This window comes from Copadichromis virginalis, linkage group LG23 (assembly GCF_057382275.1).
Source record: "Copadichromis virginalis isolate Kocher_CV1m ecotype Utaka linkage group LG23, C_Virginalis_male_GT1.1, whole genome shotgun sequence".
NCBI lineage: Eukaryota > Metazoa > Chordata > Actinopteri > Cichliformes > Cichlidae > Copadichromis > Copadichromis virginalis.
In genome coordinates, this window is record NC_140639.1 from 52,106,846 (window position 1) to 52,131,341 (window position 24,496).

At 48.8% G+C, this 24,496-nt stretch overlaps 4 protein-coding genes across 6 annotated transcripts; 3 read left to right on the top strand and 1 right to left on the bottom strand.

Annotated features, from left to right (window-relative positions):
• Positions 1 to 1,327: 1,327 nt before the first annotated feature.
• ddrgk1 (DDRGK domain containing 1) lies at positions 1,328 to 4,896 on the top strand. The gene is made up of 8 exons (XM_085449125.1): positions 1,328 to 1,538; positions 2,080 to 2,229; positions 2,549 to 2,667; positions 2,778 to 2,879; positions 2,960 to 3,082; positions 3,153 to 3,191; positions 3,267 to 3,372; positions 4,574 to 4,896. The coding sequence occupies exons 1-8, from the start codon at positions 1,451 to 1,453 to the stop codon at positions 4,732 to 4,734; spliced, it is 888 nt and encodes a 295-aa protein (XP_085305251.1). The 5' UTR covers positions 1,328 to 1,450; the 3' UTR covers positions 4,735 to 4,896.
• An 870-nt stretch (positions 4,897 to 5,766) lies between these two features.
• cars2 (cysteinyl-tRNA synthetase 2, mitochondrial) lies at positions 5,767 to 10,756 on the bottom strand. Of its 3 annotated transcripts, none has more exons than XM_085447386.1 (15): positions 10,424 to 10,755; positions 10,298 to 10,348; positions 10,086 to 10,203; positions 9,938 to 10,009; positions 9,665 to 9,770; positions 9,487 to 9,579; positions 9,267 to 9,396; positions 8,342 to 8,475; positions 8,126 to 8,193; positions 7,953 to 8,019; positions 7,704 to 7,842; positions 7,360 to 7,483; positions 6,682 to 6,777; positions 6,345 to 6,560; positions 5,767 to 6,269 (listed from the first exon to the last, which is right to left on the bottom strand). In XM_085447386.1, the coding sequence occupies exons 1-15, from the start codon at positions 10,636 to 10,638 to the stop codon at positions 6,183 to 6,185; spliced, it is 1,716 nt and encodes a 571-aa protein (XP_085303512.1). In that variant the 5' UTR covers positions 10,639 to 10,755; the 3' UTR covers positions 5,767 to 6,182. The 3 variants fall into 3 exon arrangements, with proteins under 3 accessions (XP_085303512.1, XP_085303513.1, XP_085303514.1); XM_085447387.1 differs by having other exon boundaries at positions 9,499 to 9,579; positions 10,424 to 10,754; XM_085447388.1 differs by lacking the exons at positions 7,953 to 8,019; positions 8,126 to 8,193 and having other exon boundaries at positions 10,424 to 10,756.
• A 64-nt stretch (positions 10,757 to 10,820) lies between these two features.
• Positions 10,821 to 17,969, top strand: atg3 (autophagy related 3). The gene is made up of 12 exons (XM_085447390.1): positions 10,821 to 10,990; positions 11,138 to 11,179; positions 11,265 to 11,314; positions 12,984 to 13,054; positions 13,245 to 13,352; positions 13,547 to 13,599; positions 13,859 to 13,937; positions 14,008 to 14,042; positions 14,117 to 14,269; positions 14,407 to 14,534; positions 15,031 to 15,099; positions 15,584 to 17,969. The coding sequence occupies exons 1-12, from the start codon at positions 10,919 to 10,921 to the stop codon at positions 15,663 to 15,665; spliced, it is 942 nt and encodes a 313-aa protein (XP_085303516.1). The 5' UTR covers positions 10,821 to 10,918; the 3' UTR covers positions 15,666 to 17,969.
• Positions 17,970 to 18,213: 244 nt separating this feature from the next.
• slc19a2 (solute carrier family 19 member 2) lies at positions 18,214 to 24,496 on the top strand. Its single transcript, XM_085447389.1, has 6 exons — positions 18,214 to 18,408; positions 22,189 to 22,755; positions 22,853 to 23,099; positions 23,210 to 23,399; positions 23,835 to 23,976; positions 24,066 to 24,496. Exons 1-6 carry the CDS (start codon positions 18,286 to 18,288, stop codon positions 24,267 to 24,269), a joined length of 1,473 nt encoding a protein of 490 aa, XP_085303515.1. The 5' UTR covers positions 18,214 to 18,285; the 3' UTR covers positions 24,270 to 24,496.

Here is a 24,496-nt window from a genome sequence, read left to right on the forward strand (position 1 = left end):
ACACTACAGTGTACGCTGTACACCTACTTACTGGTTGTGTCGCATCAGTCTGTGTCTCTGAGTTAACTTGTGTTTCTCCTACAGCTCCGGACCGCTAAAAATGCGCGTGCTCTTTGTGAGCTCGTTCCCGGCTCGTAACCAGCGCGTTCTGCCGTCAAGGGCGATCATTGGTTAAATGTGATCATGTGACTGATGCAAGCCAGATCCTTTTATTTAGCAAAACTGTGATTAATAGTTAAATATAATTGTTGAGGGGCACAGACAGGACTCCGCACACACACATTAAAAAATAAATAAATTTTTTTTTTTTTTTAAAGTTGCCTCAACAAAAGGGCACTTTGGGCACCCATCAGGAAAGGGGCGGGTGCTCAAGCCCCTCTAGCCCCCCCCTCTGCACGTGCCTGACACTAACTACACAAGATTTGTGCTAAACGTCGCAAATCTGTCACATCTCAAACACGCCGTCACTCCTAAAACTTTTAAACTCTAATTTAAAAACTGGTATAAAGTCCACACTTTGTCCGTCAGTTGTTCGTCTGTCCTGCTCACGTCTCCAATGGTTGGACATTAACGTGGCTTCACTCCACATCAGCCGCTTTGCTAAAACACCGGTGTCGCACATAAGGACGCTGTCAGAGCCTGTATATACTGCGTATATACGAATAATGAATCGCATCATTGGCTGGACTGTGGGATAAGGTGGCATCGTTCTGATCCCATACGGGAGCAGCCAGTCACTGACTCACACTGCAGAACAGGATTGTTGAAGTTTTAATTTTAATTTCAATTCAGGTTAGATTTGTTTTGTGGGCAACGCAGATTTTCTGTGCGCAGAGATGTGCCAGCAGTGCGCAATTGCGCACGCGCGCAGCTTGGAGCGAACATTGGTGGGCAATCATAATGACCAGTTTATCTCAACCCTGAGGATAAGCGGAGCATGGACGCGTGGATTTAAGCTGCTCTTCATATGTCGCTACCAAAGAGGACAGTGTTGAAAACCTCTTTTCAATACAAGCTTCAGTGCGCTTCATGTATCCATCACTAACTTGTGGGATCGGCTCGGGTGTGCTGTTCATGCCAGAGTGACCAGTACGACCAGTGCCATCCCTTTCGTGTGAACACAGTTCAGATCTGATCTCCGGTGTTCAGGTTGGTGGATACCGGATAAAGAGGACGACAGCAGAGGCTGCAAACAGATTTCCAGAAAACCAAATTAATGAATTGACTTCATTGTTTTCTGTGGTCATCATACAGCAGCTGTACTGAGAACTCCAACACAGCAGGTGGCGCTATGTCCCTTTTCTATCGGTTCACCAAAACACGCGAAGAAGAAGCAGAAGAAGGAAGAAGAAGAAGAAGAAGAAGAAGAAGGAGCGTTAGTACTGAGCTGTCACAGTTGAATAGACGGGATAAAGGAACAGATTCCGTTCAGAGTATTTCCCGGGCAGCTATGGATGTAGCGCTGTATGTGATAGCTGCCGCTGTCCTCGTCGTTCTCATACTGTTTGCCGTGAAGGTGCGGAGGCAGACACGGGCAGGTAGGACCGCCTCACTGCGCTCGGCTGCAGCGGTGGGCCGCTGCCTGGATGCCGACATGCCGCAGTCCAGGCTGCTCGTTTCAGACGCTGTTTGGTAGATGAGCAGCTCGCACACGCTGAGCAGCACCTGTAGCTCTGACTGCTCGGATCTGTGCCGTGTTTTGTTGAAGCCCTAAACGTGTCGATCCGGCTCATAGCGCGCTGACAGCCGGTTGTAAATAATGAGTTCATCAGATGTTGGTGTTAAAGCTCGTCGGGCAGTGGGAATGGAAACGTCACGCGTGGTAACGACGTGCTGTCAGCGTGCAGCTGTGCAGAGCTGATGTGGGCCTGAACGTGTCATCAGCCCGTGGCTGAAGCCAGGACATGAGGACACGGCAGACTTACACCAGCTTTGGCCTGAATCTGTTTCTGATGGCGTTTAAACTCACCGAAACAGACACAAAACCCCAGCTTTATGTGGTCACCCCCCCAGTTTAAATATTTACTTAATTGACAAAGTGTGTGCATGGCTCATAGTTTCCTTGTGCTGTGTGCTCAGCCGACGAGGACCAGCGCAGGGATGTTGTGCGTGCAGCGGGGCCCCCTCAGCGAGCAGCAGAGGAGCGAGGAGCCGGCATGCCTCGCAGGAGAAGGAACCTGGCCAGTGTGATGGCAAACAGACGACCTCAGAGAGAAGCTGTGGAACGCGGTAAAGCCCCTGAAACAAACACGTTAGTGTGCTGGAAGAGTCTGCTCGGCTCGTGGTTGAGGGCCTCTCCGAGCAGAAGCACAGGCTTCCTGTGGGACAAATGTCCCTCATAATGTCCCTGCATGTTCATCACACAAAGATGAATTTCAACATTAAACTTTGGCTTTTCCCACAGTTTTTGCTGAGCATTTATAACGTGTCACATTATTTGATTTCACCCCCCTTTTTTCTGTTTCCACTTCTGCTGATCAAATGCAAAAAAAACACACAGTAAAGGTGCTGTTTATACATGCGAATGAGTGTGTCCTGCTGCTTTCAGAGGAGGAGCCTGTGGAGGAAGACGAGGCGGAGCAGCAGAGCTTCCAGCCGACTGCAAAGGTCGGAGCCAAGAAGCAGCGGAAGTTGGAGGAGAAACAAGCCAAGAAAGCCCAGAGGGAGGTGAGACACGCTCCACTGTCCACTCAGGGCTCGTTTCGATCTACTGGTTTTTAATGAACTCTGTTCTACTGCAGTGTCTTCAAAGTCACTTTACAGTTTACTATTTTCAGGCTGAGATGGAAGAAAGGGAGGAAAGGAGGAGGATGCAGGAGCTCAGAGAACAGGAGAGGCAGCAGGCAGAGGAGAAGGAGCGGCTGCTGGAACAGAAACAGGTCTCACCGAGTCTCCTCGGCAGCTTTCCTCGGGTGCTCACGTGATCAGATGCTGATGCTCTGTGCTGCTCTCCACTCAGGAGGAGCAGGAGCGCCGAGCTAAAGAGGAGCAGGAAAAGCGCGAGGAGGAAGAGTACCTGAGACTCAAGGCTTCCTTTATCGTAGAAGAGCAGGGAGAGGAGGAGCAGCTCTCTGAGGACCAGGTCCGACCGGAGACATTATGGTAAACATTCCTGTTTTATTTGGAGTAAACCTCTGCTTGTGTATTCTCAGTCACGCAACCTGCTGCAAGAATTCATCCAGTACATCGAGGTAAGGCCGCCCACTCCGCCGCTGCTCCCCTGCTGACATCAGTCGGCGTCTTTCTAACTGTCTCCTCTGCTGCAGACCTCTAAGGTGGTTCTCCTGGAGGATCTGGCTTCTCATTTTGGGATGAGGACACAAGATGCCATCAGCAGACTGCAGGACCTGCTGGCTGAAGGCTCCCTCACAGGTTAGCGCGTCAAGACCGTTCAAATACACTGAACATGTCAGAAGATGAATTAATTACATAATTAATGAGGAAAATCAGGCTGACAGTTGCTGTTGTGAAGGATCATTCGTCCTGAGTGAGCCCGACTGCACATCCTCCCACATGTTCATGGACGACTTCAGCTCGTTCCTGGCAGTAAGCACAGAGCTTCTGTGCTCGATGCTGCCACCAGATGTCCACGTAACTGTCTGAGCATTGGTTCTGGTTGCTATTGTGAAGTGCTGATGCAGTATCTAGGAGGCAGATCCTACGGTGACCTGTGGGGTGGCTTTAGCTCAGGTGGTAGAGCAGGTCACCTAACCAGAAGGTTGGTGGTTCATTCCCAGTCTGCTGAGTGAACGTGAGGCTACATTCACTCTGCAGGTCTTAATGCTCGATTCTGAGTTTTTGAACAAATCCGATTTTTTTGTCTGCTCGTTCACACTACAAATAAAATGCGACAGCAAAGGCGCTCTAGTGTGAACGCTCAAAGCAGCTGCATGCGCAAAAGAAGACGTCACGCACGACGCGCTCTGTTTAGACCCAGAGCAACAGTGTTGTTTGACTGATGGCCTTAATATAAAGACTTCGGACTTCACGTTTCCCAATTTTTGCTTTAAGTTATTTTGTTATTCACATAATAATGTAAATAACCTAATAATGATCCTTATTGCTGTTTTAGAGCAGCGCTGCTTCAAAGGATAGCTGCAGGTTTCTGTCAGATAAAATGTTCACGTTTCTCCAACGTTGTCTTCCCAGCAGTTTCACTGGATGACCAGGAAGCGTTCGATGTCTTCTCCGGCGCTGATAATGGCGTCTGTCTTGTGTCAGTGACGTAAAAGACTGATTTAATGCAACATGACCATCAAACAGCAGTCGCTTTCTGAAACATCAGATATGTGTCGGATTCAGGACCACATACGAAAGTGACCCAGGTCCGATTTGAAAATATCGGATTTGTGCCGTTCACACTGTCACACCATGATGGGATAGATGGTCGCAGAGGGTCAAAAAAGTCTGATTTGATGCGCTTTCGCCTGCAGTGTGAACGTAGCCATAAATGGGAAGTGCTTAGAAAAAAGCCCTTGAATGTGTGAATGTGCAGAGCGCTTTGAGTGCTCAGACTGAGGAGAACGGTGCTGTATAAGAAACGGTGCATTCACTGTTTACTTGTTGTCTGCAGGTGTGATTGATGACAGAGGGAAGTTTATCTCCATCACTCCAGGAGAGCTGGACTCTGTGGCTCAGTTCATCAGGCAGCGAGGCCGAGTGTCCATCACAGAGCTGGCTCAGGCCAGCAACTCTCTGATCAACCTGATGCCTGAGAGTCGCAGTGCTGCCTGACACTCTGTGGACACATCCTTGAGTGGCTGTTGACACACAGCTGGACTCTTCACTGCCATCCTGTGTGGCTCAGTACTCTTAATCACAGCAGACGTCAGGTTACAGTTGACCTCCCAGTATGAGGATTTCAGCCAAACTGGAATAAACAAATCCTGAGTTTTATCAGTGACTTGTGTATTTTTGCATTTGCACAACGGCGTTTCTTCTTTACTGGAGTCGTGAAGCAACTCAGTGGCTCAAAGTAACACCCCACACTCATGTCTGTGAAGGTTCTCAGTCATCCAGGTCATCGTAGTCTAAGGAGCTTGCAAAGAAAAGCGTCTGGACTTCTGTAAGTTGCTTGAAGACGATTCACCTCTCATCCGAGAAGCTTCTTCAGTTCTAAGGTCAAATGGTGGAGAGTCCCAGATTTAAGCCTGGTGGGAGTTTCCCCCACAGAGGGACAAAAGGACCCCCTGATGATCGATCCTCCATCTAATCACATGAGCCGAGGTGTGAAAACAGGTGTGGGTCACAATCAGCCAGGGTTTCAGGTGAGCTCATTGTGAAACCTGGCCCCACCCTGTCATGTGATGTCCTGCGGTCAGATGGCCCAGGATGTGAGTGGGCGTTAAGGCGTCTGGGAAGGATCTCAGAACTGGATTATAGATGGCAGACAGTTGTTGTGTTAAGCCCCGCCCTCTGTTCAAAGATGGTCGCTCACAGTGGACATAGATGCTTCTTTCACTCCTCTTTGACCTTAGAACTGAAGGAGCTTCTCTGATGAGAGGTGAAACGTCTTCAAGCAACTCAAAGAGGTCCAGACGCTTTTCTTTGCAAGCTCCTTAGACCCACACTTGGGTATATTTATGGTGGGCTTTCTACGTGTGCTGCATTCAGTTTGTTCCACACATTTGTGTCAGCTCTGATTGGTAATGGTTAAACTACCCAGAAGCTTCGTGTGCTACTCATGAAGGAAGTTCTCGTTATTCTCAGACCTTGTACTCAGAGATGAATCCATAAAGAGACTGCGCAGTTTAAGGACCAATGCAGTACTTTCAGCAAAACTTTAATGTATCAATGCCAAATACAGTGGTGGTGGGGTATGCTGCCAGACCTCTGCAGCTCCTGGTGCTGTAGGATGGTGAGCATCAGCCTTGTGGGGTGAATAAGGTGAGGTGGGTATCAAACCTTGATGATACTGCAGGTACAGCCAACTGTGAGCATTACAGCAGCTCAGACTTAGTCCAGTACTGGATAACCACCGGGTTTTAAAAATAAAGGAGGCCTGTAACATGACTGAGAGGTGGAGCCACAGTGACAGGCAGGTACAGCACGTGGCTCAGGAAACAAACTAAGAGTCCAGCACCCTGAGCTTCTGTTTTATGGCATCGTGCTGTTTTCTTGTTATTCCAAGTCTTTCCGTCGAGTCCACAAAGCTCAAATCATTGTTAGAAATGAAAAAACCTTCAGCTGGACGTCTCCTCGCCTTTGTCCTCCGGTCCTTGTCCTCTCGCGCTCATTTTGATCTCCCACGTGGAGGTGGCTCCTCTATCCTGAAAACACAAGACAATCCCACCAGTGTAGCCCGAAACAGGAAATGCACTGAGCTAACCTTCTGTGCGTCGTACCTTTATCAGCACACCCAGGGGCGCCAGGTCCTCTCTGAGGGCATCGCAGGCTTTAAGCAGAGGGAGTCTGTCAGGGTGCAGTCCAGCTCTGCTCGGGGATCCTGTGGATGAACCGTCCCGCCGAGCGAGCGCGAACTCTCGAACTTTGCTCCTGAACTGAGTCAGCTGTTCCACAACCGGCTGCAGACTGCCTCGGCTGCTCAGCACCTCAGCCTCCTTCAGAGGACAGAGACACACGGGAGACCTCTTCAATCAAGGATTATTATCATGATTCACTGACAGACGCCTCAGTGTCATGCTGCCCGCTGAAGGGACATCACAGTGAAAAAGTGCTGACCTTAGTGTGCAGGTCGATGCCAAACACATCCAAGACATCTCTGACGTAGGTGACCATTGCTCCGAACACGGCGGGGCTGCGGGCCGCCCCAGCAGGCTGAACAGAAACAGGCTCGTGTCTGAATGTGCAATACGCTTAGAACAAGTATCGCTGCTGCTCACTGACCACACTGTTGTCATAGCTCCTGTTCCTGATCTCTAGTGCAGGGGTGGGCCACTCCAGGCCTCCAGGGCCGCTGTCCTGCAGGTTTTAGATCTCACCCTGGATCAACACAGCTGAATCACATGACCAGTTCATTACCAGGCCTCTGGAGAACTTAAAGACATGTTGAGGAGGATTTATCCATTTAAATCAGCTGTGCTGGATCAAGGACACGTCTAAAACCTGCAGGAGCCCAGCCTTCAAGGCCTGGAGCTCCCCACCCCTGACCTAACCCGACGTCTGCTGGCAGAAGTTCAGATTTCACAACAGTGGGACTGTCCAGCTGTTGTGACAGAGGTGGAACTGAAGCTTGTCTATTCTGACCACTCAAAGCTCTTCAGACCAACATGTAACCCAACATACGACAGCATGATCCCAGAGCGCCAATACTGCCAGACCTGGTGGAGACCCAGCTGCTAACTGGGACTTTCCACCAACATCACTGACACACTGACATCAAACCTGTCAGACAGTTACCGTAGAAACAGGCTGAAGCTGGCAGTTTCCGTGATAAACCAGATTCATCAGAGCACTTATGGCTCTCGGTGTATCAAAGTCATCTGCTAGAGTGGACATCACAGTGGATTTAGTCTCAGCCAGCCTGAAAAGTACAAAAACACAGGAAGACAGTTTGTAGACGGAGCAGAACCTCTCAGGCATCAGCTGAATGTAGCAGGCAAGCGTCTCAGAATGCATGACTGCTGCCGGCACTAGCATCTGTCCTGTCCTCACTGCTTCAGCTAATTACAGCTGTGCGAGGAACAGGAGAGACAGAAATATGAGGAGGACACTCGGCCATGGGCGGAGGAGAAAGTGGGCACCTGCTCCAGAGCAAATCCTCCTGCACGTGTGAACACTGCAGCTGACCCTTCATGTAGGCCTGAGCATCGTGGCAGAAGGTGGAGATGGTGTCCAGAGTGCTGCGAGCCTCCAGCACGCTGCTGTCGCTGTAGTCGATAGCTGTGGAGACATTACAGGAAGTGCAGTTTAACATCGCAGCTATGCGACTCGAACTCCAATAACGAATGCATTCATGTATCAGACTGGGAAAACCTAATCGTGCGCCTCACCTGATCTGTATTTGCTCAAAAGACAAAACATCCGGAATTCATTGGCAGAATAAGACCGCAGAAAATCCTGACGAGGACGAAGACGTGATCATTTTCACCCACTCCACACAGCATAGCGCATTCAGGTATTAATGCAATAACACAAATAAGACAAGGAGTCAGCAGGACTGTACCTTGATGCTGATGTAGTTCTTTAAAGATTTAGACATTTTCTCTGGACTGCCCTTCAGGTGTAAGTGCCCTAAAAACAGCAACAACACGCTGAACAGAGCACGACACACAGCTGCTCCCAAACTCAGCTCTGCAACACGAATGACCCCCAAACACTTTCAGACAGCGTCTGCTTTCCAGAGAGCGTGCACGAGGCACGAGCCACGTCTGGCTTTTACCTGAGTGCAGGAAGTAGTTTGCCCATTGTCCACACTGGTGATACGCCTCACTCTGAGCGATCTCATTCTCGTGGTGAGGAAAAGCCAGGTCAATCCCTCCAGAGTGGACATCCAACTGTCCCCCAAACATGGAGCTGAAAGCACACGAACAGGAAACTCATCAGCGCTCAAACTCAGGCTAATTAAATCCTGCATTCAACTGTTCGACTGAAGAAACAAACATCACTGCTGGACTAACATGAAGTCAGTGTTGCTAACAGTTGCTAACACTGGGGTCTATTTTTTCATTTCACTTTTGCAGGTTTGCCTTTTAAAGCAGGCGCAGACTCATCTCAGCTGTTAGTACATCCCCTGAGGACAGCAGATATCCTTACAGTTGTAAGGATTTAAATTTGCTGTGGGTCCTTTATCCTGACATTGTAAGACAAGTGTTAAAACCTTGTTGTGTACCTTATTCTGTCCTTTACACTGTAGGCAGGTGAGCGCACAAGTTCAATCTGACTTGTTCCATCTGAGACAGCTGGCCGAGGGAAAGCCAAACCTTCCAGCTAAAGTCTGAACGTGTTGTTCATCTGTTCAGTACTTGCAGACGGGACTGCTGCAGTTCTTTGGTTTGGACCAGGCCTCTCTTTACTGCAGCTGCTCGTCTGCTGGCCGGTACGAAACAGAAGGAGCACACGTCCCTGCTGTTGGCCGCTCTACACTGGCTTCCAATTTAGAATTGTAATCAACCCACAACAAGAAAACGTGTCTACAAACTGAGGAAATGCAGAAACCACAGGTTGTTCAGTCGCCCACTTCACGATGCCACGGAGGAAACAAATCACCGCAGTAAAAGTCGCCTCATTTACTGAGGTCTGTCTGTAACTGGGCAAAGATAAGAATTCCCAAGCGTTAATGGGATTCATGACCAAACAGAACAAACCTAGCAATGGTAGAACATTCAATATGCCAGCCCGGTCTTCCTCTGCCCCACGGGGACTCCCAGTATGGTTCTCGAGGTTTCGACGGTTTCCACAGAGCAAAGTCCCTCGGGTCCCGTTTGTTTGAGGAGCCTGCAGAGCCGTAGAGTTTGCGGTCAGTAAACTCGGGCGTCTCACTAACATCGACATGGAAACAGAAATAATAAGAAAGGATTAACTCGCACCAACACTCACCGGGCTCTCCCTGAGGATCCACAGCTCCCACAAACCTGCCGTACCTGCCACCAATGGACTGAATGTCAAAATACACATCGCCTGCAACCAAAGCAGTGCACAAGTGACACCTCCAGCATTTCAGACGACCAAAAACACCAAACAAAACAAGCTCCTCCATATTTACCTTCTTTCGTGGCATAAGCGTGTCCATTTCTGATGATCTTCTCAATAAAGGCAACGATATGATGCACATTCTCTGTGACCCTTAAATACACTGCAGGAGGAACCACCTCAACACAACAACATGAAGACATGTTTATACATGAACAGGATGGTTTTACAAACGCTGAAACTCAGAGTGGAGGTAAAATTGTGCAGTGCTTCATGAAATAGATCTATCCTTTTATCCTGTGCATGCTGTAACGCAGGCTGATCTGCTGCAGGTCTAAGCTCACACCTTAAGCGACAGCATGTCCCTCTTGAACTCGTCCTCGTACACTGCGCTGACGGCGGCTGGGGAAACGTTTTCCTGTTGGACCACATGAAACACATGACGTCAGCAGGTGAGAACAGAGCAGCAGCCAGCAGGTGCAGGACGGCCTCACCTCCCAGCTTCTTCTGATGATCTTGTCATCGATGTCAGTGATGACCATGGCATGGATCACGGTGATCCCAAACAGTCTGCTGAGGATCCTCTGCAGGATGTCAAACCTCACGTATGAGCTGTGACGGAACAAACCCACAGAGCTCACACACACACACACACACACACCGTTTACCTGCACGCCATAGCCTCACCTACTGTTGCCATAGTTACCTTGCATGACCCAGGTGAGCGTGATCGTACACGGTGGGTCCACAGCTGTACCTGAGATGTAACACATAAGTGGGTTATTAGGCCGCCGTGTGCCGGCATGAGCAGCACAGTGGTCAGAGTCCGTACCAGGTCGCGACTCCCTCTCTTGTCAGGATCAGGGGCTCCTTCTGTTTGCTCAGGCTGTTAAAAGTCTTCAAGCCCGTATCAAAGCCGCTAGGCCTCACCCACTCCCTCCCGGACACACTGCAGCTGGGTCCGTGGGACGTGGATCGGACCGTGACCGCCGGTGAAAGTCCGGGGACCGGTGCCCTCCACAGCAGCGAGCTCACCTGTTTCCACATAGCGCGAGCCGCCGTGGTTTGAAGGCGAAGTCTGCGGTGTGACCGCACCGGAGCTCACGCACAGCTCACCGCAGCGGTTCCGACGCTGAAACAAACCGATCTAAACGCGGTTGTTTCGCTCTTCACGCACGTTTAAGCCACTCCTACACTTCTCGCGAGAGTTGTATAGCGGAAGTTTATAGGCGAATCATGTGACTCGGTGTAGCTGGCAGTGTGAACAGCTATGCCAAAATAGTCGGAGCTCTGACAGGAAGGTTCAGATCCCAGAGGATTCTCCGATATGCAGAACGTGATCAACACGGTGAAGGGCACGGCCCTCGGGGTGGCCGAGTTATTCACCCCGGTATTAAAGGTAAGCGCGGCAGCTAGCTGCTGGTAGCTGTAGCCGCTCGGACGTCGGGGCTTCATTTGTGCTCTCGGTGTGAAATGTTTGACACGCAGCTGCTTCACCGGAAGTGAAGCGGAGCACTAACAGCTTTCGCTTTGTTGTTAATGACAGGAATCGAGATTCAAAGAGACGGGAGTCCTCACGCCGGAGGAGGTGAGACCGACACAGCCCCGCATACACTGTTCCTCCGCGGCTCTGCTCAGGGCCTCACCTGTCCGCTCCTCTGTCTGTCTTTCAGTTTGTAGCAGCTGGAGATCACCTGGTTCATCACTGCCCCACATGGAAATGGTGAGAGGCTTAATTCATGTCAAACACGACGAGTCCGTGTCATTAAAAAAGAAACGCACGAAAGACGAAACTAGACGCTTGGTGCCGTGTTTCTGGAAGCGCGTCTCCGTGTGCTCCGACGGTCAAAGCTCAGTTTCTCCACTCATTCAGACGCCACATTTATACACGTCGTTCCTGTGACAAACGTTTGACCTGCAGATGGAAAATGTAAAAAAACCTGCACTTTTTTTTACTGTAGTAACACCACAAATGAGCCGTTTATACAAAGAGCTTGAAAAGGGGCCGCTTTCCCATCATCTGTGCTCATGCTTACATGCTTCACATCATCATCACCACAAAGGGTTAAAGGAAATATACTGGGCACCATAACTAACTCAAACTCCAAGTAACTGCTGCAAACCAGCACTGTAGGGGGACAGAATGACCAAACCATCAGCGTACGTTAAAAAAGGAAAGATCATACAAAGAACACGTATGTGCGATATCCTTACATGTGCGGGCTCGATTGTTAGAGCTCCTGGAAACTGTGGTACACGGTCCCATTCAGTCCATCGAGCAGTTGTCAAAGAGCGCAGAGTTGGCAGTCTTTATCAATCTGTCCAAACAAGTTTTCGATGCACAGAGTGGAGCTGAAACTGTGAGATTGCACCACACAGTGCAACGTCACCCCCACCCTCCACTAAGACAATGAAACCCAGGTGCTGCTGTGATGGGGGGCGCTGTCATAACCTTGTTTACAGCTGTGCAGCTTGGCTGCAGTCCTCGTCTTCAGTAGTAATGACAGAGCTTTCTGCCCCTTTGCTTTAGTCACAAAGTGTTGATCATCTGTGGACTTGCTCTGCTGATGAAATGTTGCTCCGCCTCTCTGACTCAGTCTTTATTAGCCACCAGCTGGCAGGTTCAAACCCAGAGCTTCTTGATGGGAGGCAGCAGTGTTACCGCTGCACCAGTGTGTCGCCAACATTGTCCGTCCTGCTGCAGTGTGGTGACGATTAATGTTGCCTGTGCTGACAGCTTTCACAGGAACGTTTGTGTGGAAAATGAGGATGCGGCCTCAGAGCTTGCATGAGTGTTGAATGTGTCCGAGCGATTTCACAGCATAATGGAAGAAGCTGTTGTGATGCAACACGGAGAAACCCAGCTTGTGTCATTATGGCACATCATCACACACTGAAACCTGCTGCCACAGAACAGAGGTCGTTTTTTATGTTTTGCATGTCAAATGCAGGACAAATGTAAAAGCTGGATGTAGTTACTGTGACCTCCCCTGTTGGAGGCTTGATTTGAAGCCATGAAGTTGATATCGGTTAACGGTCAGTGATAATGGCTTGTGATTGACAGCTTGTTAGTTAATGTGAGTTCATGCCACAGATAATCTTCCATTGTGAAATGCAGCATCACCACGAGCTAGACCCAAACTGAGGACACAAAGCCGTTTCACTCAAGAGCCAAAGCCACAGCTGTCCACAGCTGTCCACATCTAGTGCTCTTTAGACTGAAGGACCTCGTTAGACTTCATGTTTCCAAACCAGAAGCTCAGTCCATGTTCTTCACTGTCAGAAAGATGAGAACAACTTTAATAAACTGTGGTTTGTAACCAGGGTGGAGGTCTCAGGACCTGAGCCGGGCTAAAACGGCAGCAAATGATCTGTTTTTTCTCTCCCGTCAGGGCCACTGGAGAAGAAGCAAAGGTGAAGCCATATCTGCCACAGGACAAACAGTTTCTCCTGACACGCAATGGTGAGAGGCAGACTTCAGGAATTTCAGTCAGCAAGTCTGACTCACTGCTTCAGTGTTTAGTGACACAAGACTGAACCTCAAGTGCCTTAAAGTTCAGGACAGGACTGAAGTTTTTAAAGATGATATTGTGAACAAATAATTTTGTGTGTTTCAAAGTGTCATTGCTGTGTGTGTGTGTGTGCGTGCGCAGTGCCCTGTTACAAGCGCTGTAAGCAGATGGAGTATTCAGATGAGCTGGAGGCCATCATCGAGGAGGACGATGGAGACGGGGGCTGGGTGGACACCTACCACAACACAGGTGTGATGCTGGTGGTACCCGCGCACAGCTAACTGTTCGTTCACTGTCACATACTGGAGTGGGCTACATGCTTCACATACGATCACACTGATCAATCTCATTCTGATGACGTGGCCGTGATATCAGACGTGTGCTGAGTATTTCCTGATGACTGTGCAGGTGTCAGTAAAGATCCCCTGAATGTGTCTGTGCAGGTGTGTTAGGAGTCACAGATGCTGTGCAGGAAATCTCACTGGACAACAACAAGGTTTGATTTCTAATTAATATGAATGTAAAATCCTCCACCGCTCTAATAGTTCCATCCCTCGGCTGAAGGACCGAGGGCGTGCGTGACGGAGGGATGTTTCCTCCCAGATTACTGCTCAGATGTGAATGAAACGGTTCGTTTGCTCAGTTTCGCTCCTTGCGATTGGTGGACCATCATAAAAGCCTCGATGCCATCGATTGCGTCTCCGGTGTCTGATTGTGCGGTTACATATCTGTGCTCTTAATCTGAACTCTTCTAGGATAAGAACATGAATGCCCCGTCTGCAGCATGCTGTGATGATGAGGATGATGAAGACGGAGAAGCGGCAGATATGGAAGGTATTGATCGTGTCTTTCTGTGGTTTGGATGTGCTCCCAGATCGGCCCTCACACTCTGCTGTCTTTTCAGAATATGAAGAAAGCGGGCTGTTGGAAACAGACGAGGTACGCTCGCAGCGCTGTCTGACCTCGGCCATCATCCGCCCGACTCCGGCCTGACTCTTGTTTTCTGTCTCTAGGCAACCCTGGACACCAGCAAAATAGCAGAAACTAAAACCAAAGCAGAACCTGGCAGCGAAGACGCCATTCTTCAGACGAGAACATATGACCTGTACATCACATACGATAAATACTACCAGACCCCTCGACTCTGGCTCTTTGGATATGATGAAGTATGAACTTTATTCTTCGTGGTATAGAGATGATAAGCAGTCGATAGACTCCGAGCGTGAACATCTGCAGTCTGCTGCTTCTTGTTGAGAAGGAGCGCAACCAAAACTGAGACCAGCTTTGTTGCTTTGTCTCCCAGGACAGGCAGCCGCTCACTGTAGAGCAGATGTACGAGGACATCAGTCAGGACCACGTGAAGAAGACGGTCACCATCGAGAACCACCCCCACCTTCCTCCACCTGCCATGTGCTCGGTTCACCCCTGCAGGTGAGAGTTTCGTTAGTCGCGTTGAAAGATGCAGACCCACCACACAGCTGCACCTGTGATGGTGTCGAGGCTTATTGAGCTGAATGAATGAATCGGGAAAAGATGGATGACACTGTGGTGGGTTCGGTGATGCTGATTTGCACTGTGACTTCTTCACTGCGCTCTAAGAAGCCAAACGTTGTCACACACTAACTTCCTGTTTTCACTAGAAGCTGCTGCTCCAGCCCAAAACCTGTTTCACACGTTCAACTCACTTCTGTGTTCAGTTCAACTTGATTTCTATACCGACCGCAGATGTTATTGTAAGGCAGAGCCCCTGCAACAGTACTGAGTGATCACATGACCATTAATAGCGAGTCAGCTGGTGCTGGTATCGAGTCGCATTCTTCTGCGTCTCCGCTGAGATAAAGGAACCGTGGTCGTGTTTAAGGATGTCTGTGTCGCAAACCTTTTGACAAGAACCTTTAACCTTTGAACTCGTGACCTTTGCTTTCAGGCATGCTGAAGTGATGAAAAAGATCATTGAGACTGTGGCAGAAGGAGGAGGAGAGCTGGGAGTGCATATGTATCCTTTGATGATGTCACGCGTCACCACAGCGACGCAATGAAAGGAAAGTGGCTCCGTTGAGAAGCTTAACTTTGTGCATGTTGTGTATTTTCGGCTATTTGCAAAAGGAAAGTGTCAGAGCTGTTGGAGGTGTGGGCGCTGCAGCAGCACCCAGCAGGGGAAGCTCCGGTCAGCAGCAGAGCCAAAGGGCAGGCAGCACAGAGAGCCTGTGTCGCTCTGCTGGCTCCTAACAGCATCTCTCCAGACCAGCCAAGAAGCTGCCTGAGGAGGTGCCAGGCTTACCAGGATAAGCAGCAGGGATGGATGTTTTCACCTCTGTACACCAGCAGTTCATTGACGTATCAGCACTTCGATGTTTTATAGGAGCCGGCTGCAGCCAGGCAGGAAGAGCAGCACTCGGCGGCTGGCCTGCAGCGAGTGTTCGTGGTCAGGCAGGTGGTCGCTCTACCCCCACCTCTGTTTCCTTAACTGATGCTTTCAGGTATCTTCTGATTTTCCTCAAGTTTGTGCAGGCCGTCATTCCCACGATAGAATACGACTACACGAGACATTTTACCATGTAGGTGCCTCTGCTGCAACACCACGTGCACACGGGAAATACCAGAGATGGTCTCCGCTCTCAATACAACTGGTCTGCTGAATGTTTGTGCTACTGTAAGATGCTTTGTGTGGAAGTGTCAAGGATATGAAACGCTGTCTCTTAAAAGAACGGGCTGACGTATTAGGACACGTGCTTGTTTTCTGCTGAACCCAGAGAAACCCGATCAGCATCAGTTTGATCTGTGTGTATGCAGCACAGAGTAGGATGCTGTCATGCAAACGGCACAGCTACCCTGCTCTGTTGCATAAATTCAGATGCGTTGTGTGTAGTTCTGTCTCTGTGATAAGCTGGCTAAACACATCAGAGGTGAGGTCTAACCCTCGGTAACCAAGGTCCTCATCACCCAAGAGCTCGACTGCACCTGCAATGTCTCTGCGGGACAGTGAAGCTTATTGATGGTTAGTGTGATTAGGAGTGTTTAAACAGAAGCTAAGCAATGTCCTGCTGCAGGGAAGGATTGATGTGTGCCGCTTTAGTTCCCAGTCTGACACTCATTCATGTGTTGGTGTAAGATCAGGTTTGCTCCTCCCACAGCGCTGCGCTGCTTAGCCCCGACCTTAGAGAAACTAAACGAATCCTCCTCTTCATCATGGAGGCGATCCTGCAGTTAGGAACTTAAAACTGTCACATTCAAGCTTGAAATCACTGCTGCTTGGTGCGAGTTTGTGGTAGACGATTCCATCAGTCCAGCACTCACTCTGCTCTCTGGCTCCACCAGCCTGTGGAAACAACTCTGTGTTTAGCAGCTTCGGCTGCATCCACTCGTGCTCATGTCTGCCCACTTGTGTCTCAGCTCAGTGGGTGCTGAGACACAGGAAAACTGAAGCAGGAGCCCAACAACTTCTGGATGGCTACAAATAATAAAGCAGCCTTGTCTCGACGGCGGCGTCGAGGGAAGCTCGTGGAGCACGGATGTTTCCCGTCAGCTGTCCTCGCTTCCATCCCAACGCTCTCTGCGGGAATCGAGGCTGAACCTCAGTTTGTTGAGAATGTGCTGATCCCGTTTCTGTGTCGGTCTTCAGTTGTGAGCAGGTTTCTAATTGATGCTTCAGAGGATTTGTTGTCAGATGTAACTCTGTGTCTAATGTATTACTGACCTTTGAAGAGGTTTGCTGTGACCTCTGCAGAGCAGCCTCACTGATGCAGTTTAACTACACGTCCATGTTTCCTGTAACCTGTCATGTTTGGCTCATTACAGTGGCAGCACTCATCCATACAAAGCATCTGCTTCAGTAATCCACAGCTTGCTTCCTCGTGTGTTGGTTGATCAAATATTCTCTTTGTATCTGTGCCTGTTGGTCCAGTCTTCTAATTTAAGTTGCTTGGTGGTGAGGCTTCACCGTTTCAGAAAGATGTACATTTATCAATAAAGAGTTTCCCAAATATTGCAAGAAAAATGCTGTTTATGGATGTATTTATTGGTGCTGGGGAGGGGCGGTGGTAAGTAAAACATCTCAAACCTAAAAATGTTCCTTCATGATACACGTTATGCTGCAGGTGGCAAGGTTACAGGTGAAGGAAAAGCCAGCACAAAGTGTCCTGGTCGTAGTTCTGAGGCCTAACAGCTGATGGCGTTCCCTCCCTACAGCTTGTACGTTTGCTCTCTGCATGACCTCAACGTGCTTAAGCCACTCCTTTGTTGCCATAGCAGCATCTGACTGATAACTGTCTCCAGCCTCCTGGCTGAGGGAGAAAGATTAGCATCTAAGATTTTCCATCACTGGCCCGTCTGCGCCTCACTGTGGTGAAGTCACAGTCAGAATATTACATGAGATCAATAAAACAAGGATTTTAAATAGAGAAATGTCAGACTTCTGGAAAGTCTAATCCTGCATGTGTACTCAGTACTGCCTCAGTGCAGCGTGGCATGGCTGCTGTCAGCCTGGGGCACTGCTGAGGTGTTGTTTTGTTCAGTCTCATGTCGCTCATCTTTCTCTTTTCAGTGGAAGTTTTTCTTCCACAAGCTTTCTATTAGTGTTCTTTGTACAGCGCTTTGGGGACACCAATGATGGTTTTCTGCGGAACTGTCATGTCAGCAGTCAGGATTGTGATTCCTACTGAACCAGACTGAGAGACCATTTAAAGGCTCAGCAACTCTTTGCAGGTGTTGTGGATTAATTGGCTGATTAAAGAATGACCCTTTAAGCCTACAATATTGAACCTTTTCACCATATTCTAATTTTCTGAGCTCTTGAATTTGGGCTTTTCATAATCTTTAAGCCACAATCATCAAAATGATAACAAATAAAGGCTTGAAATATCTCACTTTGCATGTAACGAGTCTCATATCATATATAAGTTTGGCCTTTTAAGTTGGATTACTGAAATAAATGAAAGTTTGCGCGATATTCTGATTTTCTGAGTTTCATCTGCATCTTTAGCGTTCGTCACACAACTGTGTGAAAAGCCTGTTTCAGGCCGGCAGGGGGCAGTAGCTGTCCATATAAACGCGGCGTTGCGATTCACACTCCAGTCCAGAAGGTGGCGGTAATGTACCTGAAGTTGTTTGGCACCGCCATAAAAAGATAGAAGAAGAAGAAAGAAGTAGAAGAAGGACCGGCGTAGGTCATGCTGCTTCAGACATGTCGGTGTTTTGCCCCACTGTGCTGCTCTGTGTCTACGGCTTCTTCACCAGCCTGCGGCCATGCGAGCCCTTCATCACCGCCTACCTGATGGGACCAGACAAGAACCTGACGGAGACTCAGGTGAGCTAGCTCGCTGTTAGCAACAGCGACTCTGAGGCGCGTCTTAGTTGTGTCGTCACGCTCTGTAGCATCAGCGTGCGTTTACACTCTGTTAATGTTCACGTGAAGTAAGTTGGAGCTAAGCTGTGGGCAGGCGGTGCCGGGCACGCGCAGAGGACCCCCAAAACTAGTGATGTGCGATACCACTGATTTTCTTTCCGATCCGATACCAAGTAATATTCAGGGTGGTATCGACGATACTGATCCGATACCGATACTTTGTACAAAAACGTATTTTATTTATTGTATCTCAAATTATAGCATCATAATGATTACAGGACATCAGATTACTTGTTCTTATCACTTAATAATGTAAGGTTCATTATATAGAAATAAAAAAAACTGAAGTTGTGCGCTATTTGAACACCTTGCCTGCCTGCAGCACTAAAGGACTCCGTGAGAGAGGTCTGTCTCGCCCTAGCAGCACCTGTCCTTCTCTTCAGTTCGTCTCAACATAAGCTCGTCATATTCTGTGATCTGATTTACTCTGACGTGTTTGACAAGGTTAGTGATGTTGCCACAACCATACATGCCAACCCTCCCGATTTTTCCAGGAGAATACCGAATTTCAGTGCTCCTCCTGAAAATCTCCCGGAGCCACCATTCTCCTGAATTTCTCCCGATTTTCCAGGACAACAAAATTGAAAAACCATATCGCAGAATTCATAGCGCGGCCAGCCAATTCCAGTTTCCAACAATGGTGGCAGCGATTTAGTTTTAATATCACTCTTATTTCTCTTTCTGGGTCGCAAAAAAACTTTTAACATATTTTCAGGTGAGAATGTAGCTGTGTAAACTTCAAATATCTGAGCCGACGCATCATCTTCAAACCGCCGTGGTCTTTTGCTACTCGGGTTAAACATGATATATAAGTCACTTTGATAACTTAAAAATGTTCTTGTTTGGCTTTTTCAGTGTTTTATTTGTTCGTGAGTAAATCGGTTTGGCTGAGATTGAAGTTATTAGATTAGATTAGATTAAATTAAATTGAAATTTATTAATCCCTCAGGAGGGTTCCTCCGGGGTTTTCATACAGCTGAATAAACGTCAAACAAAAAATGATTAAACAGAAGTGTGAGACGGTCAAGAGATTACATCAGTGCCCGGTTATATGTTAGATAACAAGGAGCAGACAGCAGAGTTTCACTCCACCGAGGGAGCCTGTGACGTACTACCCGGCTTTCTTTAGACCGCGAAGGCCGGTCCTCAGGTGGAAGCAGCCTCTGAATTTGGACACCCCCGCTGTTTCCGGACCGGCCAATAATAACGGTGACATTTAACGTATTTTATCCGATAAATAAACCCTGTAAAATGTATTTAGCCCCCCCAACAGCCCTTTTCCCTAATATGGCCACAACACCTCACTCTTGGAGCACTTTTTTGCCACATGTATCGCAAACCACGTCTCAGCTGTTTGTGTAGGTAAAATACGTCCGCACATGACGCTCAGCCATTGTTGTGAGTGCGCACGCCCAGTGTTGCCAACTCCTCAGTAAGGAAAATCGCCATTGGTTGTCCTAAAAGTCGCTAAATTACGCCATCGCCTAATTTGCATAATTGGTCATGCTAATGTAATTGTAACCTACGCTGTTGGAGAGAGAAATAACATCGTGGAAGAAACATAAAGTGAGCAAAAAACGTCCGAAATGCATTTAGAATTTATTTAGAACTACAAATTAAATTTATTTTAGCAATTATTGTTTTTTAATGTCACAATTCCAACCCTGCTCCTTTATCCGGGCTTGGACCGGCAAAAGTGACCCGAAATAGGCACTCTGGTGGAGTTACTGTGTGTGTGTGTGTGTGTGTGTGTGTGTGTGTGTGTATAAGTAGTTTTAAATCTTGTGATCCACAAAACAGCATAACAGTAAAAGAAGAACTGACTGCGTTACAGTCAGTGCGGGAGCAGCGGCTTCGCTCATGCGCGGTTCATTTGCAGTTTGGACGCACAGGTGTGAACGTCTCCTGCAGCTGGGGGAGGACTATCCTCCGCCCGTGAGCGCTTTAGCACGGGTGAGGTGCCCACGGCAGCACCGCTGCTTGTTGAGAGTAAGAGCAACACGCCCTTTCACGTCAAAAAGTCGTCATAAATAAGTCGCCAATAACACCAGAAAAAGTCGCCAGATTTGTCGCTAGTTGCTTTTTAGAAAAAAAAAGTCGCTAAGGGGTCTGAAAACTCGCTAAATATAGCGACAAAGTCGCTAAGTTGGCAACACTGCGCACGCCAAGGACATTTATACAGCCGTATTTTGCACATGACTATGAAAGGCGGAAGAGGAAGTAGTTCCTTTGAATGTAGGCAATCCGAATGTTATAGTTTCTTTCCACTGTGTTCCTGTTAATGATAAACTACAAATTTACTCTAAATTACTAAAATATCGATATTTAATGTGAGAATCGATTCTAGAACATAAATGGCTGGTATCGGAGGAATCGATATTTCAGGATCGATCCGCACATCACTACCCAAAACCTCCTCACTCAGCAACCCGCTTAATCAGGATTCCGTCATTTAGTGTCATTTGGCTGATAAACAGCAAAGATCAGCAAAGCAGAAACTAAAGTTTATGAAAGCAGCAGAGATACAAAGGGCGTCCCGGACCAGCTCACCCCAGTCTGCGGGCGGGGGCTGCTGGCGTGGGGCTCAAGACATGTGATGTAACATGCTTTTAATCAGCTGCTCAGCCTGCCTGTGTGTCTCTGTCTGAAGGATGGAGTCACGTAGCTGCTTCATCCCGCTGTTAGACACACTCTGACTCCCTCATCAAATATCAGGATCACATCAAATGTCCTGGAGAGCAGAACAAAGACCACTGGCTCCTCCTAGATGGTGGAGCTGGGGTCAGCCCAGCAGGAGAGAGCCTGGGCTGGTTGTTGGCAGCAACTGGACCTTTAAATAATAAGAAACGACTTACTTTAGCATTGTTTTGAAGGTTTTTTGAGACTGATTCTGAAAGTTTACCATGTCCTGGTGTCATATCAAAGTGAAAATACTTTGTTTTATTGCATGTACGTGTGGTTTATTGTCAAAGGAGCTTGCAAAGAAAAGCGTCTGGACTTTGCAAGCTCCTTTGACTACGATGACCTGGATGACTGAGAACCTTCAGACATACGTGTGGTTTATGTTTCCCATTTTGTTTTTCGTAAGAACTGTTGCATTTGCAGTATGACAGTTATTACAAAATGTGCTGTCGCAGGGATGTTGCATGGTGCCGCAGTGTACAGCGTCAGGCAGGAAAGACTGAAAATGGCGATCTCAGTGTTGGAGCAGTAATCCCAGAGACCCTCGCTGTAGACGGAGTAATCTCCCTGAAAAATGACCAGAATTTCTGGCTAATCCTTAAATGATTACTTGTACAATGCTGAGGCTCTCAGCAGGCCTTCAGAAAGCAAACCTTGAATCTGCTTGGATGTGCCCACTGTTGCGCTGTCCAAAGGCTGGGACGACCGTGTCGTACCCCGAGCCTGGCTTAGCTATTTAAGTAACGCCGATTAATGAGCAGACTTTTTTGTTTTTGCAAGGTAAGTTTACCTCTCTGTAATTCCTCAACTAAAACGTTAACGTTAGGTTTAATGTTCACAAAACGGAGCCACACGTCCGTACGGTGCTGAGCAGGATAGCTGCACAGGAGATCAGCAAGATCACTGACAGGTTTCAAATGCACAGCATCCTTGTCATTTATTGATGCAAAGGAAAGTGAAAGGAGCTCTAATCCATGCGGTGACTGTTTCTGTCTGCAGGTTGTCAATGAAATCTTTCCAGTATGGACGTATTCCTATCTGTTCCTGCTGTTCCCCATCTTCCTGGCCACTGACTTCCTCTGTTATAAGCCGGTGTTGGTGCTCCAGGCCAGCAGCTTAGTGGTCACCTATGTCATGCTGTGGAGGGCACAGGGCATGCTGGCCATGCAGCTGTTGGAGTTTTTCTACGGTCTGTCCACAGCTTCAGAGGTGGCCTACTATTCCTACATCTACAGCGTGGTGGAGCCGGAGCACTACCAGAGAGTGACTGCTTACTGCCGCAGCGTGACTTTGTTCGGATCAGCGGCTGGGTCTTTGACCGGTCAGTTGCTGGTATCCGTGGCCGAAGTTGACAAGGTCTACCTCGTCATCATTACACTGGCGTCAGCCTCTGTGGCTTTTCTGGTGCCCTGCTTTCTCCCCATGCCCAAGAGGAGCTTGTTCTTCCACAGGCGTGCAGGAGCAGAGGAGGCTAGGCCCCGCAGCAGCAGCAGAACCGCCACCAGGATGGAGAAGGCGGAGGATTCGGACAGCAGGGTGCCGCTGAACAGGCCGGATATCTCCAGGGTGAGTGAAGCTGCCGTATCTGGCCACGGCTGTGATGAGAGATTCTGAGTTTGTACGATTGTGTGAAGAGGTCACACGTCTGCATTTGTCTGTGCAGGCATCCAGGTCCTCTGAGGCAGGAAGTGGCAGCAGGGGGCTCGTGGCGGTCCTGCGGATGCTGTTTGATGACTTTGTGCAGTGCTACAGGTGTCGCACCCTGCTGGCCTGGTCGCTGTGGTGGGCTCTGGCCACCTGTGGCTACTTCCAGATCATCAACTATTCTCAGCCGCTGTGGGAGCACATTCTTCCATCCAAGGAAAACATCATCTACAACGGCTATGTAGAGACCCTGTCCACGCTCCTCGGTGAGGCTGCTCTGGTTGCTTCACAGCAGACTGTGTAAAGCTGTGACGTGAGCACACTCTCCCAGCGTGACTGACCTTTGACAGCAGCTCTGTGTTCCTCTCGTCCACAGGGGCTCTGGCGGCGCTGCTGGTGGGCTGCCTGCCTGTGACCTGGGCTCTGTGGGGGGAGTTGGCTCTGTGTGTGCTCTCCCTGCTCATGGCTGTGTGTGTGTTTGTCATGAACACGGAGCACATCTGGCTGTCATACAGCTTCTACATTCTCTTTAGAACCACGTACATGCTGCTCATCACTGTGGCCACGTGAGTACCCAATCACCAGCCACATATGATATCCTGTATCATGATATCCTGTATCATGATATCCTGTATCATGATATCCTGTATCGACGTCCAGTGCACGCGCGGCGATGATCCAGAAGTCAAACCAGGCCGAGACGGCAGCACTTCCATGGCTCGTTTCAGGCAGAAGTGCAAACATTAGTGTTATTCCATGAAGCAGTTCTGGCACAGCTTACTGGAAATTTAAAAGCAGAAATTGAATCCATGTGAGGGATTAACAGGACATGGGAAGATTGTTGTTTGGAATAAGGAGCACATTGAGCTGAATGCGTGGGAGCACTGCTGACTGTAGAAGTGCATGTGTGCAAACACGAGGAGACTGTTCTCCATCTGACTTCCTGTTACTGCTCACACGCTGCGACTGCTTGTCTGTTCAAACTCATCTGTCTCCCTCAGGTATCAGGTTGTGGCCAGCCTGAACATGCAGCGGTATGCGCTGGTGTTTGGAGTGAACACCTTTGTGGCTCTGCTGCTGCAGTCTCTGCTCACGCTGGTGGTGGTGGACTCCTCTGTCCTGGGCCTTAAAGTCTTCACTCAGGTGAGGAAGTATAACAAATGTAGAACTTGTGTTGTGCTTATTTAGCTTCCACGATGTAGATGTGATAACTTCTTTGTTTCCTTCCTTAGTTCTTCATCTACGGTGCCTACTTTGCTGTCATTTCTGCGATCTTCCTCTTTGCTGGGCTTTATAAACTGGTCTCCAGGCAGCACTCTGAGCAGAAGGCTCTGCCCGGCAGCCGAGCGCAATCGGAGATGGACTCTCCACCGATCGGTGGCACAGACTCCAGGACATGTGTCGGTGAAGGTTCTCAGTCATCCAGGTCATCGTAGTCAAAGGAGCTTGCAAAGAAAAGCGTCTGGACTTCTTTAAGTTGCTTGAAGACGTTTCACCTCTCATCCGAGAAGCTTCTTCAGTTCTAAGGTCAAATGGTGGAGAGTCCCAGATATAAACCTAGTGGGAGTTTCCCCCCACAGAGGGACAAAAGGACCCCTGATGATCCTCTAATCGCCTGAGCCAAGGTGGGAAACTGGGCGTGGGTCCCAATCAGCCAGAGTTT

Coding starts and splice junctions, on each gene's coding strand:
- atg3 (XM_085447390.1), top strand. CDS start 10,919: ATGCAGAACGTGATCAACACGGTGAAGGGCACGGCCCTCGGGGTGGCC. Junction 13,938..14,007: donor AGAAGCGGCAGATATGGAAG/GTATTGATCGTG, acceptor CTGTCTTTTCAG/AATATGAAGAAAGCGGGCTG. Junction 14,043..14,116: donor GGCTGTTGGAAACAGACGAG/GTACGCTCGCAG, acceptor TTCTGTCTCTAG/GCAACCCTGGACACCAGCAA.
- ddrgk1 (XM_085449125.1), top strand. CDS start 1,451: ATGGATGTAGCGCTGTATGTGATAGCTGCCGCTGTCCTCGTCGTTCTC. Junction 1,539..2,079: donor GCGGAGGCAGACACGGGCAG/GTAGGACCGCCT, acceptor CTGTGTGCTCAG/CCGACGAGGACCAGCGCAGG. Junction 2,668..2,777: donor CCAAGAAAGCCCAGAGGGAG/GTGAGACACGCT, acceptor TACTATTTTCAG/GCTGAGATGGAAGAAAGGGA.
- slc19a2 (XM_085447389.1), top strand. CDS start 18,286: ATGTCGGTGTTTTGCCCCACTGTGCTGCTCTGTGTCTACGGCTTCTTC. Junction 22,756..22,852: donor ACAGGCCGGATATCTCCAGG/GTGAGTGAAGCT, acceptor TTGTCTGTGCAG/GCATCCAGGTCCTCTGAGGC. Junction 23,400..23,834: donor CTGCTCATCACTGTGGCCAC/GTGAGTACCCAA, acceptor TGTCTCCCTCAG/GTATCAGGTTGTGGCCAGCC.
- cars2 (XM_085447386.1), bottom strand. CDS start 10,638: ATGTGGAAACAGGTGAGCTCGCTGCTGTGGAGGGCACCGGTCCCCGGA. Junction 9,580..9,664: donor CGCTTATGCCACGAAAGAAG/GTAAATATGGAG, acceptor CTTTGGTTGCAG/GCGATGTGTATTTTGACATT. Junction 7,843..7,952: donor TTTGAGCAAATACAGATCAG/GTGAGGCGCACG, acceptor ATGTCTCCACAG/CTATCGACTACAGCGACAGC.